We start from the raw sequence: 18,301 nt of genomic DNA, 5'->3' as shown, positions 1-18,301 counted from the left end.
CAGAGTAATCCTGTACAATTTACTGAACACCTTTTCTTTGTCAGGAAAAGTTCCTGGTATAAAAACGAAGACAGGTAAATGCTGCAGTTTACTGTCCATGCAGGACATTCAGAGGAGTCAACTTTGTTACGGACACAACCTTCAGCCTTAGCGGATTTTACAACGATGAGAAGCCTATTGCATGTTAGCTTGGTTAATGTTAATGAATCAGATTGTATCCCACAGCATCAGAGCCCACAGTCTTACAATTTAAAGTGCAATAATGATCTGTTCGCTAACAGTGTGGTTACTCAGAAAGGTCATCATTTCCTTCCTTCCTTCCACTCTCAGCAGGTCAGCCATATTATGTTTAGTTTTTTATCGCACAAACATTCATCTTTTACAAAACAGAGTGATGACGGAATCACAGTAAACCTTTACTAAGTGGTTACTGTCTGGTGTTTGTGCTGAAAAGCAACAAATCATTTCATGTTTGAGAGCTAGACCAAAATCACACATCTTATGTTTTATATGTTATATACTTCTACTATTAATAATTATAATAATTTGATACATTACTCAGAAAATGGGTCTATGTTCAAACACTGAATATCATTGCATCATCATCAAAAATTTTACAATCCTAGTAGTTATTTATATTTGTAGTATTTTGAGAATAATTATTTTGCCATAAATGAGATAAACACAAATACATATTTCAAACATTCACATTGTTGGAGAAAATCTATAAAGCTCTTGGATAATGACAGAAACAAGAGCTACCTGGAGTCAGTAGTTATGAAGTTAGAGCTGCAGTACTTTAAATCAGCAAACACTTGGGTGTGCTGTTCAATAGAAACATCTACTAATACACTTCATGCCCTAACAGAAAAATATATCAGAAGACTTATTTTTTTGAATTGCATAAAGCTGGAAAAGATTATACAGTATCCACATAGATTTAAGATATTTGTTAGTCCACAGTTAAATGGCTATAAATGGATATGTTTTAGTTCTGTGGCTACTAGGTGAAAGTATGGCCAAGATGATCTAGTGCACATTGTAGAATGATCCGTGAGGCAATAAAGAACCCGAATGTAACAACTAAAAGGTGTCACAAGAGCTGGTTAAAATCTCTGCTCATGAATCTACTATTCAAATCATGGGGAAATAGTTGCATGGAACCTTGTTCCCATGGCAGAACATCATGGAAGACATAGATCTCTCGGTTTGGTCAGGCGGCCAGCTCTAGGAGGAGTCCTGGTTTTTCCAAACCTCTTCTATTTAAAATTATGGATGCAACTGTGGCTCTTGGAAATGTTAATAGCAGCAGAACGTTTTTGTAGCCTTTCTCAGATCTGTCAATCCTGTCCCTGAGCTCTGCAAGCAGCTCCTTCAACTTCAGGGCTTGGCTTCCGCTCTGATAGGCACTTTTCAGCTGTGAGGCTTTGTATTGACAGGAGTGTGCCTTTCCAAACCTTGTCCAATCAGTTGAATTCACCACAGGTAGATGCCTATCAAGGTTCAGAAACGTTATCAAGAGAAATAGCAGCGTTTTTTTGTTTCCCCCCATCAATCTAATATTTCCAGGTATGTCTGTCTTTCTTGTCTGTCTGTATGTGGCTTGCAGATCTTGAGAACCGTTTGTCGTCTTCACACAATTGGTATGTGTATTGTTAACAACCCAAAGACGTGCAGTGTTAAATTTGGTGTGATTTGGATATGCACTACATTCAGCATTGATACACTTTGAATTAAACAGGCCCTCTCAGTTTAGATTTGTGTAGTTCTACAATCTGTGTGTAGGTGATCAATTGAGTAGTCTGTGCTCATGTGTAATATGTTTAAGGACTGATTGGGGAATTAGGGATCTGAATGATAAGTGAATGGGAACGGAGATGACAATGTGAAAGAAAAGGTAACAGAACAGGGTTGATGGTGATGACCCAAGTGAAAAGCAGGAGTCGGGAGATGCACTGGGGGAGTAAGCTGTTGAAATAGGTTACATGTCTGCATGGCAGTGAATGTATGATTTCAACATTTAAGCTAAACCTGCAGGTAACAGTGATACATGTGGTTTGTGCTACACTGTAAGAGAATGTGAAGTAAACTTTCACTCATTTGCTTATTAACTAAATTAGCCAATATACTTTAGTTTTTCTGAGAAGATTCAACATTTTAGTTTAAACCTTGTGTGTGTTTGCAGCAAGATGTGTGGTCATTATGTTTTTTGTTTCTCCTTAACAAAAGTATCACTTGTGTAAAAGGAGTAGACTCTGTCTTTCACTTGCTGCTCTTGACGACTGATCTAAGAGAATTTATAATTATAATTCTTTTTGGAGTGGCCTGTTCTGTCCTGTCTGCAGTATATTGAAATTCCTGCTTCATGAGTGGAATCTGAGACAGTGGGAAAAGCCCAAAGGAAGTTAAAGCAGTATCGAAGCCCAAGCATCTGCTTACCTCATGCTGAAGACCTTGTCAAAAGCACCTTACCCCCACTCCCTGTACTCCTCGGCAGATACTCTTACACTGAGTGGGACAGATCACAAGGGTTTCCCCCCCTGTTTCCTCAGAAAAAAGCCTGCAAAAGGAAATTTACCTTGTTGTAAAGTTTATACCCTACCATTTATAGAATTTCAGTCAGAGCACAAGGAAAAGAGCAATTAAATGATGAACGATTTGATGGTTATATACGCCACCTGTATAGTTGTGTTTATTAAACTTATGATTTGTCAATCCTGAGAGGTGACCAAATGAAGTACTGCATTTCACTATCTGCATGTGAACACATCCAACCTGTGAATAGGCTGTTAGAGGCAGAAATGGATGGACACACTCTGTATATTATATTCACACAAGGAACCTCAGCCAACACATCTGCTGTAGTAATCTGGTTACTGTAAGTTCATATAAAAGCATCAATAGTCAGATTTCTGATCATATTTTGGAACCATGGCTTGCTTATGCTCAAAGATTTTAACTGCATATGCTTTTTTGAAGAAGTACCAAAGAGGATGTACCACTGGTGAAAACATGCTCTTTTAGGTCAAGTGGATATAATTACCACTGAGCTTTATGGCAATACCAATACATTGGTTGTCACACAGCAAGAACAGAATCAGGTCCTCTGCATCATCAGAGTTTTCAGTGTAATGAAGGTTGACGAATAACAGGGTCTTTATGTCGAAAGAGCAAATTCCTTTTTTCTGTAGTGTGGTATTTCTGACATTGGTGGACATTTGCTTTGTGATTACCACCAGGAAATCTCTTAACAACAATGATTACTTCAGGCCTAAGTAGCAGCAGGAGCAATTCAGTCATTGTATGAGGCAATATTTTCCCACAAAGGTCTAAAAAGGCAGATTTACTGTTCCCCTGCACTCCTGGAGTGGGTTTCACAGTTCAAAGTACTGTGTTATTTGTCTGTGTGACTCAAACACATCCTCTCATATTTCTTATTACAAGGTTTCCCCTCCTAGTAATAAGAGTAGCTCTGCTGGGAAAGCCTTATTTCTGCTGAGGTTGGATATGTGTAACTTCTGTTAGACCACTACCTGTCAGCGCTGCCTTTTCAATCAATCATTCAATAAAAATGTATTTGTACAGCCCACATTCACAAATTACATTTTTCCTCATAGGGCTTAACAAGGTGCAGCATCCTCTGTCCTTAACCCTCAACAAGAGTAAAGAAAAACTACCAACATAAATCACTATTACCAGGTGGAATTGTTTTTAGAAACCTTAGAGGAGGCTACATGGGAGGGATCCCTCTCCTAGGATGGACAGAAGTGCAATAGATGCCACATTTCTATAAGCTGTCCCTTCCAAGCATGATTTCTCTTGTTGGGGTACTTCATTAAACAGTTTTTGTGTGACAGCTCTACTCCTGAGCCAAGAGATCAAGGACACTACATGTGACTGCATGCCATCAGCGACATCACTGTTTCCCACAATAAAGCAGTTGACAAGATAATAATATTAATATAGTTTCTACATTACTTGATATAATAATCAGTTGATTTACAGTGTTCCCATCCAAAAGACACTGTTCAGTCTGACAGTTTCCTGATACGTATGTTTGCCAGGTGGGATTTTACCAATAGTGGCTGTTGTATCCCAAAGGGTAAAGGTTTCTACCATTGTAATGTGTCCTACTAAAAGTCATAGTCAATATTCAGCTGCCTTACTTACCAGATGGTCTTTGATCTGTATTCTCTAACCCTGACTAACTTGGACTGGATACAATGCTTGCTCTTGGACTCCTTTAAATCCAACCTCCCAGACCCCAGATCATTGAATCACTTCCCACTTTGAGTACTGACGGTTTGGTTTCAATAAAAAAAAAAAAAAAAAAATCCTACCCTGAATAATATGATGGTCAGCAGTGCCAGTGGCAGCAATGGGGCACTAGTCTGAAATTCTCCCTCCATTGCTTTATTTGTCTCTCCCCCATGAAGCTTGGTGGTCATTTGGGCTGGCTTGTGTCTCACATGATATATTGACCCCGTACATGTCATATCATAACCATTAACAGATTAGCTTCAATTGCCTAAACTAAATCAGACCTTAACCACAAAGACTTCAGAAGAGAAAACACATGCTTTCAAGGGAATGATAAAAAACAAAACCATCATTTTCATTTTTGTTGAATGTCAAAGTTTGACTTTTTGGTTGCATTTGCTTATGTATAGCTAGTTTAAGATGTAAACAAACTTCCTGGCTCCGTTGAAGTTTCCTGTTTAAGAGCTTAAAGGGATAATTCACCGAAAAATGGAAATTCACTCATTATCTACTCACCACTATACCGATGGGTGGGTGAAGTGCTTGAAACCCTAAAAGTACTTAATACTTTTAGGGTTTCAGGGGTAAACAGTGTTGCAGCCAAATCCAATACAATTGAAGTAAATGGCGACCACTTTTTAAAACATAAAAAAAATGCCTAAATATCCGATGTAATTCTCCTCCTTGTTCCTGCTGGTCTCATCTCTTGAGAACTCAGGAGTATCGCGAGAACTTGCAGTTACTGCAGCAGTAACTAGAAGGAGGATAACAGCAGACATTTAGGCTTACAACATGGTGTAAATGACAAGTATTTGAATGTCGGGGGCTTACGGACATCTGGATGATACCACAGGAGCAGTATGGAGGCATTTAATGTGTTATTCTTTTGTCTGAAGAAGTGGTCGCCATTTACTTGAATTGTATTGTATTCGGCTGCAATGCTGTTTACCCATGAAACTCCAAAAGTGTTCTGGGGACTCAAACACTTCACCCAACCCTCCATCAGCATAGTGGTGAGAAGATAATGAGTGAATTTTCATTTTTGGGTAAACTTTGTCTTTAAAGGCAGAGGATGTTGCACCTTGTTAAGCCTGTAATTTGTGAATATGGGCTGTACAAATAAAATTTGATGTATTGATTGATTTAAAAAAAAAAACAGCTGAATCTGCTCAGCTCAGTTTGCTGCTTCATCAAAAATCTGCTTCAGTTTAATTGAACTGACTCAGATTTCGATAGATGAATGACTGACAAAGACTCAGCAGAGTCCCAGTGTTTCTTTTCCCTCTAGTGTAGAGTTTCTAACCTTGGTCTTCCTCTCTGTTGTTCTTTTTGTAGCAGTAAAGAAAAAGGAGAAGAGATCAAAAGTAGGTGAGGATGGTCGTGGGAAGAGAAACGCCATTCGCCTGCATGAAGCATACACTGTGGAGACGGTGGTGGTGGCAGACTCGGACATGGTGCAGTACCATGGTGCTGAAGCGGCTCAGAGGTTCCTTCTGACAGTCATGAACATGGTAAGAATCCTTGACACAAACAGAGCCCTCTGACTCACCTGCTATGTGTTTTATTTGTGATAGACAAATCAAGTGGTGACGAACCAAAGTTTCTCTGTTTGCACAGTTTCTCAGCTGAGCTTTGATGGAGGTTATACAGTTAAAAAGGCCACTTTTAAAGACACCCCCATGATTAATTATCCTGCTTTAAGATAAACCTTACGAAATGTGATCATATCCGTGAATGATAATTGGTCTGTATTTATATGGAGCTTTTTTTAGCCTTGATGACCACTCAAAGCACTTTACACTACAGTTTTACATTCACACACACAGGCATACAGTGCCTTTCTCTATGAGAAAGGGAAATTTGGGGCTCAGTATCTTGGCCAAGAACTCCTCAGCATGCGGAATGGGTAAGATCAAACTGGTTAGAGGATCACTGTTCTTCCCCTGAGCCACAGTCGCCCTCTGAATGCAGTCAGAATCACAAATAAAACATTTCCAGGTTTCTCGTGTTCTACTGAAACTTCTTATCCCAAATGTAACAGTTCTCAGTCTTGGGTGCTGGGTGCTCTGTGTTATTGATGGAGATGATCCAGAACTACATCTCTGTTTTGTCACTTACGCCGTCGTCTATAACAACAGATTCGACCAGTCTACTGTATAAACCTGCTTAGTACTCAGAACAGCACAGGGGAGTCTTCTTAGCTCTGGCTCAGGCTTTGAGGCCACAACAGGGGGAGAGGAGAGGCGTGCACAGAAAGGAGCTGGGAAAACAGTGAGAAAGCTCAAATCTATCAGTTTCTGTGTCAGCAGAACATCTCTTCAGGACTGCAACTCATAATTATTTCTCTTACAGATTAAACTGTCAGTCAAACAGATTAATCAATTAGTCTGCAAAATGTTGGAAACTTATCGAAATAGTCTGTTTGAGATTTTTTACGTTGAGAGTGAGGAAAGTGAAAGTGAGGATGTTTAGACCAGTCATCACTTTATAACACACCTTCAAAGGTGGAAATGACAGCCCCCAAAAGTGAAACCAGAACAGTCCCCTGCTGGCTGGCTGCAATATAGGTGTCAGTCATAAACCCTGCCTCCTCCATGTTAGCGAATGGAACATGGACCAAACTTAAAAGTCAAAGTATACAAATAAAGTTTTCCCGAAGATGGTTTCTGTCATAGTTCTTATTACACTGATGTATGTTAGACTGTTCATGTTTCTGATTAGTTTGGTTTTAATTAGTGAATTGATGCTATAAATAGGATGAAACGTCACGATTGATTGCTTAGATTGACTTGTGATTGGCTGGGTGGGAGTATCGATGGGGCCTTGATACCTTGGCATCAATCTCTGATGACTACTGGTTTCAATTGACATCACCAGTGTGAGACGGACCTTTTATTTACGTCGGAAGCATTGTCTCAACCTCATATGGTCATTGGTTAATGCTAGACTTTAGTGTTGTGGTTAAAATTAGTTATAGGTTTGGGCTAAAGTTGGGGTTAGGCATTTCCATGGCTTTAGCTGTTGCTGACCTAATGGAAATACCTCACCACTTTACCAACCTTCCAGAGATAGAAGCCCAGCACCAGGCTTCTTAATTAAAGGCCTTGTATGTCACATGCTGTCATTGGGCAAGAACAACATCATCTGTGTGCTTGTTTATAATTTTAAGGGATATCATGAAACAGGACATTGACATCTCTGCTCATTTTTCTTCCTGATGGTGAATTCTGTGAAAGTGTTTTTCCTTCTCTTCCAGGTCTACAACATGTTCCACCACCAGAGTCTAGGTGTGAGGGTCAACATTCGAGTCACCAAGCTGGTGTTGCTTCACAGCCGCCCAGTAAGCCTGCGTTTTTCACCCTGAGTGACCCCTCTTAAATGCTCTGTTGACCCTCAACAGCCTGACTGTCAGCAGATGCATGCACATGTGTGTATGGAATCTTATTCATGCCCCTCGGGAAAGTGATTTCCTCTATTGCTTTGTCCTTGTGGATTGAAGAAAATGAAGACTGCCTGTGCAAATGAAAAATTCGAACTGTGACTACAATTATTTTCATCAATTTCTTAATTTTCTTTTCATATTTGTCAAGAGTTTAGTTTGAAGTGTCCATGGTAATGTACTTAAATACTGTGGTCCCCGAGCATGTTTGAAATAGGTATCTGCAGGCTGGTATATTTCAGTGTTAAATACTGGGCCCAGTAATGTAGAACACAACTCTGTAAATGGTTTTTGGCATCTATGTTACACACTTTTAGATTTTATACTCATATTGTTTTTGATTTAATTTAAATTAATTGACCCGTGTGACTGTGAATTTATTTCTTAAAGAGAGTTACAAAGCTACAGAGCCGGACCAGATTTATCAGCTCTGTATCTCTTCCTCAGGAAAAGCTACATGTGGGCCATCATGGAGAAAGGTCTCTGGAGAGCTTCTGCCATTGGCAGTACCAAGAGTTCGGGGGGCCGCGCTACCTGGGCACCAACCATGTTCCTGGTGGAAGGGATGATATCCCACCAGTGGATACAGCTGTGCTGGTCACCAGGTATGTCATATTAATAAACGATAATGAATGACGTGAGTATCTAATGTGAGCTCAGCTGTTGGAGCATCTACAGTATTGGAGAGGATCCGGAAGGATGTCATTCCATTTTGGGTTAGAAAAGATAAATAATCTAAATAAGTATTTTGGTTTTCCCTGTATTCAAATAGCGGTTTTGTCTTTGAAGAATAGTTTCTCTGAAAAAGCCGGTTATACAAGTAATCAGCAAAGGCATGACTGTATTAAACAGCACACAGCAGCAGATGACTCATTAGATTTCCTTCTGTACACTCAACCTTCTTTTGTGCCAGAGCAGACGGAGCAATGAGAGGACAGATGTAGACCATAGAATCTCCTCATGGCCCAAAAGCTTCACGACTCGACCAAGGGTCCAATGTTCACTGTTACTTTGTGTTACTCTCAAATACATTTGGACGTGGAATGGAGCGATTTTAAACCCACAAGTTATTATGTAATAACCTCTTTATCCACTAGCTGTTCAGGTTCACTTTCTCTGTCTAGTCTTTGCCATGCACATGTGTGCTTGTAAAACACCTGTTAAAAACCTGATATCCACAGAGATGGACAGGAAATGTTCTCTCTCCTGGAGGAATCTAGCTGGGAAAATTAGGTTTCTCTTATCCCCAGCCCTTCCTATAGAAACTTGGTTTCTCATTGTGATATTTATGAAATAAACACACTGAAAAAACCAAACTAACCACACATAGACACATAGATGCAAAGGTAATTGGGTTCAATTGCTTTGTTCCTGTTCCTTTCCCCTGTACATATTGATTTTCTTGTTTTGCACATGATGGAACTTAGACGCTTGCAAGTTTCTGAAGTGTGTAATACACCAGCATACCTCATTGACTAATATTACCACTGAATGACAGATCATTTCTCAGCATATTGTCTGAAAATGCCATGTCACAATCTTGTTTTTCATTTTTGTGTTGCTTCTACTTGGAGAGTAAATGAGGGAGCTGGGTTAAAAGGAGTCATCTTGTTTAAATGAGTAGTCATGTCCATTGATAGATTCTGTCTTGTCTTCTTTTATGTGGGCATGTATACAGTGGTCTTTTGTTCTTGAGGTGGTTTGTTGCAAACCTGATCTGCCCTCCCATCTCTGCCCCCCCTACCCCCACTACCTCTGTTATGAGGCTTCCTCTGTGAGGACGGGAGCAATCAGGAGCAGCATCTGCTGGAAGGGCAGCAGAGGGATGCTGCCAACAGCAGTCAGGATGATAGCGAGGCAGCATGCAAGCAAATTAGAGCAAGTTGCTCTCAGGTTTCCTTATGGTTGATTAGTGTCCTTTGTGTATGTGTGTGTGTGTGTGTATGTGCATGTGCTTTGCTATAATCTCACATAGCTCATGGAAGGCCCATGTGGATGATATCCCAGCAGTACATCTCTTACTGCTTATTAACAAACTCTTAGGAGAATAAAAGGTATTTGATATTGATGTCTGGATGATTTCATGTCACTTGCATAAAATGTTTAGGCACCAGGTTTAGAACTTTTATTATAAATGATCAGAAACTTTGTTTAATGACAGATTGATCATTTAGAAAGAATGATTGGAGATACTCTCCTTCATATTTTTACACTCAGAAGAGAATAATCTGGTACAAGCCCTGTTTTACTGGTGGACACACAAACCAGTCGATAAGCACGTCCCCTGAAATCTTTAGTGAACCTTTAAGTGTTCAACCAATGCACCATAACACTTTCCTGAAAAGCTACCTAGCCTGTCCCAGCCCACACTGCGTGAGACCTGACAGATATTTGAAAGTGAACATCATTAGGAATACATCTTTTTTTCAAGACATGCCTTATGCATGGAGTTTTACTTTATAATTCCATCCATCATATTTGTTCTGATGAAACCTTTTTCTTTCCTTTCTCTCTCAAAGCTTCACTTTTCCTCTCCTTTGCTGTGCACGTTCCACATGCAGCCGAAGCGCTTTATGTGTTTTTCCACCCAGCTCCTTCCAAGCAGGTGTCAGATCTACGTAATGTTGACCCCATGTCCATCAGGCACAAGGAAGCAGCCAACCCTGCCAGTGGTTCACCAGACTAACAGTCTGAATGTTGTGATGTTAACTGCTTGTTATGAGTCTTATTTGGATAAAGATCCAGGTTTTTTAAGTTAATTAAGTTCCATTACCTATAGTGTCAAAACTACAGTCACCAGGTACTTTATTAAAAATACCTTAACATCACCTAATTCATACAATTATCCAATCATGTCTCAGGAGAGCAGTTTATAAAATCATGCAGTTAAAGGTTAGAGAGTTCAGTTAACGTTTTTCTGAAGCTGTTGTTCTCCTGAGATTTTAACACACAAAAAGTGGTACTCCGAATGAGGCCAAAAACAAAAACACCTAGTGAGCAGCAGTTCTGTGTTGATGAGAGCAGTCAGAGGAGGAATATACAACTGCTTGGAACTGACAGAAAGGCTGCAGTCACTCAGATAACTACTCTTTACAACTGTGATGAGCAGAGAAGCAACAAACGAGATGTTGAACCTTAAAGTGGATGGTTCTACAACAAAAGAGGCCAAGTCAGTTTCCTCCTCTGTTAGCCAACAACAGAAATGTGAAGCTGAGGTGACATCGACTCAGAAATGCTGCACAGTTGAAGACTGAAAAACATAGCCTGGTCTGATGAAGCTGGATTCTTGCTGAGGCTGCAGATGGTGGAGTCACAATCTGGAGTCAACAGCATGAACCTACAAACCAGCCTTAGGTCAACAGTCCAGGCTGCAACCGATGGTGTGGTAGTGAGGGGAGAGTTTCTTTGGCACACTTTGGGGCCCTTCATCATAACAATGACACAGTTAATCTGAGAATTGTTGCTGACCCTGTTCTATTAGAACATGGATTACACAATATTAAACTTTTATTGTGAGGGTTTATAAAGAGGATTAACTTTCGGAGCTGTTTGGTCAAAGGTCAAGGTCAAGTAAAGTATGGTCTAAAAAACACAAGATGTCTCTAGAAATAATAGAGAGTACAGTTGAAAGCTTGTATTGATTATTCCCCATCATATGATTTTGTGTGATAGCTAAGTGACATCAAGAAGACACAAATAGGTCAGAAAATTGTCATGTAAATCATGTATTGTTAAAAAATATTGTCTACATCCTTTGTGTTGATCTCAGTTGTAATTCCTACTCTGACAATTGTGACAGCACCATTACTACAAAATCAAATGTTTGGCAGCATTTGGACATGATAAACTGACAATTTAACAAGAAAATACGCAATAATGGTATTTAGTATAGAAACAGCAGCTCTGCTTTCTGCTCCCCGAGGAGTTCACCTACCTGCACATGTGGCACCTCAAGTGCGGTGCAACTGTGATGACGGTGTGCCATTCACAGGGCAGAGCCGCACACTTTAAAGTGGGAATGTTAGAAATAAGTGGGTTTTTTTCAGTTTATCATGTCACCTCGTAAAAATGTTATCATCTACGGTTAATTGTGCTCATGATTTTTCTGTGCTTTTATTTTATCTTGTGCATTCTCTGGCTCAAACCAACAGTATTATTGGTGGCATATTTTCACTTTTACTCCTGATGGCTACTGCTACTGGCAGATTTCCTCACACTGACAGTACTACTCAATAAGTGATACAATACGATATGATATACTTTATTGTCCCCATAGGGAAATTAGTTTTGGACTCAAATGCTGTGGACATACGCTTCAATATTTACAGAACAAGTTACATAGCAGCACCAACTGTGTGAATCAAAACATTAAAATGCACACAAAATGTTTCAATAAATAAAATATTGCACCACACACCCCATAGAATATGTTAGTTGATGTGCATGTTGAGGTATAAATTATTATTGTCTCTGTAAAGAATGGTTTCCACACATTATGATGTGTGATATGTTTTCACTGAAGCTCCTGTTTGAGCAGTAGTTGATAATGATAATCCTGTATTTTAAAATAATTTCCTGTCGCACCCCCCCCGCTTTGAAGACACACGATGCACTTGATTGAACCAGCGTACAGCAACGATGTTACTGAACTTAACTGCTCCTCTAATAACAAAGCATCCTGGTAGGGTTGCATACAGACCACTGCTAGCAGCCTGAAGCTGTGTGCTTTTGATACTTACGTGAAATAATGCAGATCATCCAAGCTTTTCAATTTCAAATGTCATTGATTCACTGACATTAGCACATATGTTATTTGGATATTATAGGTTTGTCATTAGTAACTGCAAGCAATAGCATTGCTTTATTTAAAATCTCAACAATGTTATTACAATGACAATCTCCGGCAAAACCTTGTGTCAAGTCTGTTTACATCGACGACTACTGATGAGGTGTCGGGTTCCTGGGACTTTTACTTATGATGTAACAGCTTCTTGAATTGGACCTGTTGTCCACACTGCTTCAACATGTTCTAGGCCCTTAAGTGGAGACTTTAGAAAAACAATTAATTATACACAATTATTATACACAAAGAAGACAAGATCTCAAGAGAGATTGTGGAGAAAAGAGATTTGATGCTGTTGTGAACTTGTCTCTGCAGAGAACCTCCCACTGCGTAGTGCATGTGTGGAAGACATATGTTCATAGTATTTTGTATTTTTAGTAAGTTAGTGCGGAGTCGACTCCAGCATGTGAATGACCAATGTATGTGAACATGCATTTTCTGTGTATTTCAGGTAGGGCTGCACTATATATCAGAAATCTATCGTGATCGTGATATCAACATGTGCGATAGATGCATCACAAAAACTGCGATAAATGGTGTTTCATGCGCCACGCATTCACACTCTGCATGTCAATATATTTGGCCAATCAGATGGAGCCCTGCTGCCCTAGATGATAAATTAAAGACCTTCAGATCATTGATGGGTCAATGATCTGATTGTTGGAAGAAGGGAATAAGAAGAGAATAGAGACAAAACAGATCATTCGAAAAGTAACAGCGCACACACACAAGTAAAAACAACTGAGTTTATAAACCTAGTAAATATATGTAGAGCTGGAGAAGCAGTGCGCTAGGCGCAAATGACAGAGGTACTGAGAGGATGTAAATTACAGACAGAGCCGCTAAAAACTGTTAAAAAAATAACTTCACGGTCCAAACATGTATGAAAAGACCCCAAATTAACACTGTCAGTACAAAGTGGAGCTGTGCATGGCTCCCTGGTGCCTGCCCCGACTTGGTGGTGCTGCGGCCGGGCTGTGCACCTTCTCCTGGCTGTCCGTGATCTTTGTGTCAGTAGCCAGGGACTGTTAATGTTTATTTATCGCAAGTCATATCGTCAACGCGATATTAAACAACGTTATCACTAATATCGTGCAGCCCTAATTTCAGATGTGTTAGTCTGGACAGAAAGTATGGATTCTTTCTCATTTGAAACTAAAATGCTCATCTGAACAGACATTGATGTCGTTTTAAAATGAAATATATATGATATTAAACTGTGTGAACAGAACTTGGGTCTGCAAAATAAGCCACAGGATTGATTAAAGCTGATGGCCCAGGTGAAAATAACAAGAAATAGATGGGTACTATTGCAAACTCAATTTTGATATGGTACTTTAGCATATTAATCTGTTGTTGCATCATTCAATATTTAGGAGCTCTCTAAATCTTTATATCTCTGCTGGTTCCTTTTCCTTAATTGGCAGGTCATGACCATGATCGAGTTCTTACAAAAGCCTAAATAATCGAACACAAAACACAAAATTTGAACGACAACATTTCGTCACACGTGTTGTCAACCAGATCTTGTTGAGGTCTGGTTCCCAGAGGCCAAGCTGCAGCTGTTCACACCTAGCTGAGGCTTACTACATGTAAGTGGGAACCTCTCCTCCTCCGCTGTTGTCGCTGTAGTGCAAGTATACTCAGCATTGCCAGGGGCCATAAAAACCTGCGGCTTTAAACGTTTAGAGCCCCAGGGTTTTCCCTTGATATCTTGCCTATCGTTCGCAAGGGTGTAGTGTAGTTGAATGGATTATTTTGATCGGGATTGGCGATTATGCTTGATCTCAGCAGATTAAAGCTCATACGTATTTTGTATTAAATATAAGGCTACATTCAGAATGACTTCAGCCTTGCATAAAAAATGTGGCCCAGGGATTTATTTGGAGGGTGTCTGCCTGTTGATGTAACAGGGGTGACAGCAAAACAATGCAGCTCTCTTGTTGACTGACTGTGGAACTCAATGAAATTTTGCATCAAATTTGCAAAGCCCCGATTTATAAATCACAATTTGTCTGATGGGGCTTAACAAGGTGCAACATTATCAGTGAAAAAAAAAAGTAAAAATACTTCAGAGAGCCACATGTGAGGAGTTCCTCTCCCATGACTGCAGATTGAACAGGTCCAGAATGGATGCTGCATAACACTTTCAATTGCAGCTGTGGTTGATGTGTAGCGAAGGTGGCATCTCCATTGAAATAATGAAAGGAGCAGACTTTTCAAACAGCTCTCGAAAGGGCCTTCCTCCAGATTTAATTGCTTTGCCCTGCAGGTGGAGTTCAGATCACCTCCTATCAAGACTTTGTCCTTTGAAATATTATCCATGAAGACTAATGTTTTTATGGCTTGCCCCTGTACTTATATTATGTGTGCGTTTTTTTTCTGTTACGGATATCGGGACATTATCAAGGAGCCATGTTTTACATGCAGACCTTATATGAGGATATTTAGCCACATTTGCTTAGATATGAGCCCAGCCTGGATCAATGGACGTAACAATCATGCAGCGATAGAAAGATGCGTTTTTAAATCTACCTGTGTTTATTTGAACTCATTGTACTCATCTTTTGTCTCATCTGTGAAAGGTTCAGTTGACATTTGTGACAAATGTTTTCACAATTTCCTGTCAGGGGCCAACACTTATAAAATCTCTGTTTGATAGGACTCTACACTGGGAGGAGTTTAGTTCAATGGCAATGAGCAAAATCATTTATCTGTTCATACTTCTATTATTAATCACTCAGTTAATATTTAAGCTATAAGATATATTGGGAAGTGCAGGACTTGTTATACAAAAGTACCTTCAGGAAACATGCACTAATGGTTACTTTACTTTACCCCCCTATTATGTCTGCAGAACATTCAAAGTTCCTATCTCTGTGGAATGATCTGGGAATTTTAGAATAGAACAGTAACATTTTCCAAAAACTTTTTTTTTTTTACCTCACATTAATGCTGTAGATGTCAAGAAAATTTTCATGGGGAAGTTTAACTTGCAAACATATAAATGATCTAACCTTAAAAGACAGTTATATTCAACTGGACTGAGATTTTGTCATTCCTAGGCAACAAGTTGGAGTAACCCGCAATAAAAGAAAACTTTAAGCCAAAATCTGTTGAGAGGTTAGAAAGTAAGCAGGCTTTAAAATTCTCTTTGGGTCTCATATTTCCAGTCTTCACACAACAACCTCTTTCACCGTTTGTGTTAACAGCAGTAAATGTTTGCACAATGCCATAAATGTTTTCCAGGAGAGACATCAGGGAATTGTGTGCTTTTATATTTAAATGATAATTGTGTCTTGCCGCTCTTTATGACAACTGGCTTCTCACCACGTCTTTCCGTGTGGTCATTCTGAGTAGCTATAGACAAAGTATTTCCATCCATAAGGTGGTTGGCTAACTAGTTATTTTTTGCATAACCCCATACACAGAGCCGTTTATTAGTTTAGTTTACACATTCTATATGAATGGTTATGTTATTTTCAGGAGATCGGTACAATAAGCTCTGTGTTTCTTTTTCAGGACAGATTTCTGCGTCCATAAAGATGAACCCTGTGATACAGTGGGTAAGTAAAACATCTCTCTTGCCTTTTGCACAAACATGCACACAAGCAAATGTCACTGAATCTGTCCTCAAAAGGACTGAAGAGGATATACTCAAATGAAACATTCACGCACAAAACATTAGTAATGTCAACACAAAGTCTCACTTTAAAACTTTTTCTGCATGCAGTCAAGGGAATGCCATTGCCAGAATGCTGTATAAGCATTTCCAATTGTCCCAATTGTGCCGGGAGGCCTCCTGGGAGGGCAAGCACAATGATAAACTTGTAGTCTTCACTTAGTGAGGTTTTGAAAAAAAGCATCTGCATAGTTGTATCAATTCAGTAACTGGTGATACAAGAAAATATGTTGCAAAAAGTATTTTAAAGTTCGAGTCAGATCCATGACTTGGAAGGACAGCTGTTCCAAATGTTCTGGTCAGAACTGCTCAAACTAAAGTTCATCCACCTGCTAAAGGTTCTGGAGTCACTGAAGGGTCAAGTTTAGTCTCTCGACTAATCTCCACTTCTGGCCATGGGGTTGGTCCTTTAAGTGTAGCCAACCAAAATAGACACCTCTTTTGGTTCTCGTTAGCTGCTTTCAGACATGCGCTGAACTTGGCAGTTCCTCTGTGCATGTGTGAATATAAATGTCCCAGTAAACGCTCCGCAGTTCCTGAAAAATGTTCTTCACCTGGCCCCCTGGTACAATGTCTGTAGAAAAAATACAGCTGGAATCATCTCCAGTGAGTGTGGGGGGGTTGATGATGCTAACGCAATAGACATATAAAAAACAAATCAATTCAGAATTGAAATGTAGGGCTTCCAAATTAAGGTGTAAATTTAATACCATGAAAGAGCAGCAACGCTGTAACTCCCCATCCTCCCATTCCTAATGAAGTCTCTTCTATTTACACACTTTTTTAACAATTTTCAAAATTGGACTCAGTTCAGTTTACAACATTGTAAGAGTTTAAATGAATTTGATTTAATATCCCAGTCAGACTGAGGACAATTACTGGCTTGATGACTTAACCATTAGGATTTTGGGTAACACTTTATATTAGGGAACACATATCAACCATTAACTAGTTGCTTATTAGCATGGATATTAGAGGCATATTGGCTCTTTATTAGTTATTATTAAGCACTTATTACTTATTCTCAGTGACCTTATTCTGCAGCTACTCCATTGATTAACATTTTTCCCTTAATAACCTCCTAATTACTGCTTATTGATGGTAAGTAAGGAAGTTGTTGTATACATATCAAGTGCTTGGATGTGTTCACATTGTGTTCCCTATTATAAAGTGTTACTGGATTTTGTCTTTTTATTATGCCTCTGCCAGCGACAGCCAGTGGCCAGAGGCATTATGTTTTCAGGTTGTCCGTCCATCCATCCCATTCTTGTGAACACGATAGTGCCTTGAAGGAATTTCTATCCTATGTATCCTATGATACAAACAATCCCTAGGAATCAAGAATTAACTGATATGAGTTTGGTAGGCAAAGGTTAAAGGTCAAGGTCACATTGACCTCATGTTCCTGTGAATATAATATATCAGGACTGCCAGTAAGGAATTTCATTACATCCAGCACAATTCACTATGACTCATGGATGACCTGATTCAAATTTGGTGAACACTAGGTCAAGGTCACAGTGACTGCTCAGAACACCTCAAGGAATTATTTCAAATTTGGTACACAACACTTTTTATTTGAAATCTGAAACCATCGAAAAATAAATTATTTATTCCTAAAAAAATCCCACAATTGTATAATAAAAATGTTTAGTTTAAAAACCTTCCATTTCACTTATTTTTATTTTGAGTACATTATTTTAATTCTTTATTTAATTTTTTTAATTTAAAGATAAAAAAAATGAACTTTCAGTCTCAAATTGTACTTCTTCAATTCTTTTCATTTGGCCCTGATTTAGCTCCATACATGTGAAGCCTGTTCTCAGTTGTCAGTCCTGAGATTATAGATTCTAGTTGCTGCAAAGATTTCTTCTGCCAATGTGAACCTCTCTGTTTCTCTCTTATGTAATGTTGGACCTCTTCTATTCCAATTGTGATTTATGCCCTTAGAAGTCAAAGAACTGGCCAGGAGCCATAAAAGACAAAGCAGTTTTCTTTTGTGCTGGTCTCCCTATTTGACCACATGAGCTTGTTATCTGGCTATATTTAGATTATCAAATCTCACACATTCGCTTTA

General features: G+C 39.2%; 1 protein-coding gene across 5 annotated transcripts in view; it reads left to right on the top strand.

The window, feature by feature from the left end:
• The window catches only part of adamts17 (ADAM metallopeptidase with thrombospondin type 1 motif, 17), a 109,801-nt gene that overhangs the window by 22,274 nt on the left and 69,226 nt on the right, over positions 1–18,301 (top strand). For 3 of the 5 annotated variants that reach the window (XM_020080369.2, XM_020080367.2, XM_069527695.1), the window contains 4 exons: positions 5,596–5,771; positions 7,517–7,600; positions 8,147–8,304; positions 16,065–16,108. In XM_020080369.2, coding sequence (XP_019935928.2) covers positions 5,596–5,771; positions 7,517–7,600; positions 8,147–8,304; positions 16,065–16,108 — 462 coding nt within the window. The remainder of the gene's footprint in view (positions 1–5,595; positions 5,772–7,516; positions 7,601–8,146; positions 8,305–16,064; positions 16,109–18,301) is intronic. The other 2 variants (XM_069527686.1, XM_020080368.2) reach the window with 1 other exon arrangement.

This window comes from Paralichthys olivaceus, chromosome 1, assembly GCF_024713975.1.
Source record: "Paralichthys olivaceus isolate ysfri-2021 chromosome 1, ASM2471397v2, whole genome shotgun sequence".
NCBI classification, from domain to species: Eukaryota; Metazoa; Chordata; class Actinopteri; order Pleuronectiformes; family Paralichthyidae; genus Paralichthys; species Paralichthys olivaceus.
This window is presented reverse-complemented; position numbering and strand designations above follow the sequence as displayed.